Source organism: Melitaea cinxia, chromosome 3, assembly GCF_905220565.1.
Source record: "Melitaea cinxia chromosome 3, ilMelCinx1.1, whole genome shotgun sequence".
In the NCBI taxonomy this organism is placed as follows: Eukaryota; Metazoa; Arthropoda; class Insecta; order Lepidoptera; family Nymphalidae; genus Melitaea; species Melitaea cinxia.
The window spans coordinates 20,343,155-20,345,916 of record NC_059396.1 but is presented as its reverse complement, the minus strand read 5'-3'; the positions used below and the strand labels follow the sequence as shown (position 1 = coordinate 20,345,916).

General features: G+C 64.1%; 1 protein-coding gene across 1 annotated transcript; it reads right to left on the bottom strand.

Moving 5' to 3' along the window:
• Positions 1-228: 228 nt before the first annotated feature.
• Positions 229-2,508, bottom strand: LOC123668542. The gene has a single exon (XM_045602278.1). The coding sequence runs from the start codon at positions 2,506-2,508 to the stop codon at positions 229-231; it is 2,280 nt and encodes a 759-aa protein (XP_045458234.1).
• Positions 2,509-2,762: the final 254 nt, after the last annotated feature.

Sequence of the window (2,762 nt, the reverse complement as noted above, 5' to 3'; positions counted from 1 at the left end):
GCGCTCCACGAGTGCGAGGGGGCGGGTGGCGGAACTGCCTAGTGCGACCGCCACCGTGCCGTCGAGATCCCCCAACCAGTTCGGTTGGGGGGGAACCCAGTACGGTTCGCAGACGACGGCCACATCGATCATCCACTGCGCCATGGACTGGGTCAACAAGTCCTGAGCCCTGGCGCAGTGGTTGAGATTGGCTTGGAGGAAGCTGTGATGTCTGATGTGATCCATGGATTACTCAGACATCACAACCTCCACCTCCCCCGCCGCGGCCGGGGGGGCAACGCCGTCTGCGGCTGTCTGGCTTGCGGTCTCTCGGGGGGCCCGGGTTCCGAGGGCCCCCTTTCCTTTCGAGGTCGCAGGCCTGCACCTGCGGCCGCACGTGATGTGCCCCGAGGGTTTACCTCCCTCGGCGCACACCACGCAGCGCGGTGTCTTCTCCGGGCAGGAGGCGACCTTGTGCCCCGCGTTCCCGCATTTAAAGCAGAGGTTGCCCCTGTCGACAGACGCCGGACACTTCGGGCGCGTGTGGCCCAACCCCATGCACTTAAAGCAGCGCATGGGGAGCGCCTCCAGGGCCGACACTCGCACCGAGCTCCAGCCGATCAGTAGCCTGCCCCCCTCGGTCAGCGCTTTCGCAACCGAGACGGGGCAGGTTACGACGGTGGAGCCCATGCCGCCGAAGCCGGAGCGGATCGCCCCGACCCTCACCGTGCCGACGTCGGACGATGTCGCCTTCGCGACCGCCGCCGCCACCCTCTCGGGAGTGGCCGTGTCATCCAGGCCCGAGATGCGCACCTGCGCGGTCTTAACGGGCCTGACGACGGTGGCCACGTCCGAGAGGGCCTCCCTGAGCCGGCTGGCGAGCCGGTCGGCCTTCTCCTCTTTGTCGGAACCGGGGATCTCGAGCATCCTCGCTCCCGTCGCCGTATGACGGAAGAGGATGCGCTCGATCCCCAGTTCCTCCAATTTCACGGTGTCTTCAGCCGACCGGAAGATGGAGTCGTAAGTTTGACCCTTCTCTACAGCCGCCGGCTGCAGCTGGACGACGACTGCCGCAGTCTTCGGGGCCTTGAATTTGGCCTTAACCGTCGCCTTTGTTGCCGGCCTTCCGGACTGCTTGGTCGGCTTGGCGGTCGGCTTGGCGGCCGGTCGCGCGGACGACGCCGCGGCTGGCTTGCCAGTCGGCTTCACCGCAGGGGCGGCAGTCCAGCCTTCGACTGCAGGTGTAGATGGAGGGGCGGAGGACTTCCCTTTCCCCTTCCTCTTGCCCTTCCCTCTTTTGACCACTGTTGCCCAGGTTTCCTCCCGGGCGACCGTGGAGGGGGCCGCTGACGTAGTGGCCGCCGTCTCAGGGCGTCGAGGTCCACCAGCTCCCAGTTGGGGGCGGACCGACGGAGCCGGCGGCAGCCTCTCCTCGATTTGCGCCAGCCGGACGTTCATCATATCGCCCAGCGAGCAGGTCAAGGAGTGCTTGAACTCCTCTAGCATGGCCGCCACCGGAAGTGTCGCAGGTGGTCCGACGACTGAGGCGTTGGCAGCGGCGGCGGCGGCGGCGGCGGCGTTAGCGGCCGCTTCCGTCTTCGCCTCGGCGAAGCCGCGCCGCATCGCCTTCAGCTCCGTTTTCATTGCCTCTATTTCGATTCTGAAGCGGCGGTTCTCCGCTCGGAGCCGCCTCACTTCATCGGCCTCGGTCCTAGAGGCAAAGGCGTCGACCACCTCGCTCAGGTCCGTCGCGGACCTCTTCAGCTTTGCGACGAACTCGCCTTTGAGGTTCCCGGATTTCCGGGCAACCTCTAGTATTACGGCGAGTCCCTCGCCCGCGCGCGCCCTGAGTTCCTGCGCGTTGAGCGCAACAACGTCGTCTACGATCGACGAGCCGACGTCGGACTCGTTGTCGATGAGTATGTTTACGGGTTCCGGCCGGACAGGTGCTGGCTTGAGGAACTTTTCGCGGGAAGGACCCGCCGTGGTTCCTCTAGCCTTTCCCCTTCTCGCCGTGTTAATTTTAGCGAGGCCCGCGCCCTCGGCCTCCGTGTCCGAACCGTCACGCCCAGACGCGAAGGTCGAGGATGAGGGTCGCTTCCGCCGTCCCGTCAAGGCAATATGCCTGTCAGGGGATCCCGAAACCATGTCTGTATCGGTGTCCGTTTTGTCGTCCGCAGCCAGAACCGCAAAACGGTTTCCACCTTTGTCCTGGCCCTTAGAAGGGCCTTTTTGGCGTGAGAGGAATCTCCCCTTGCGATCTCGCGAGGGGAGACCAGTCCTCGAGAGTGACGGCTCGTTTGAGCCGCCACTCCGAAGGCTGTTATCGGAGTCCGTATTTCTTGCAGAGGTCGCACCGCCCTTCCCGGGCAAAACGTCAACGCCCATATGGGGCGAATCACAGTAACAAAGGGTGCCCTCCCCAGAATCGAACGGGCAGCGTGCATCCGAAGATGCACGGAGGGATTCTCCTTTGCCGGAGGCGCAGGTACCCTCCTGGGGTAGTTTCGTTTTAGTCTTTGTTTCCATGATTAATAGGGCTATTTCACAGCTTAGATTTTTAATCGGGGTTTACTCCCCTAGGCCGCGCGGCTGACAAGCCGCTAAAGGTGCGCCCACACCTACTGGTTTTGGTCCGCGGGGGTCCGAAAACCCCTACCACCCGCTCAGTGCGAGTGGCGTTCCCCTATCCGCCACCGTGGGGACGCGCCCAGTAGAAGTCCAGCAACTCCTCCCCTTGGAGCCTAGGTCCCAGACCTAAGTCCGAGACCCAGGCCCCAAAG

Excerpts from the sequence above, each read along its gene's own strand:
- LOC123668542 (XM_045602278.1), bottom strand. The coding sequence starts at position 2,508 with ATGGAAACAAAGACTAAAACGAAACTACCCCAGGAGGGTACCTGCGCC.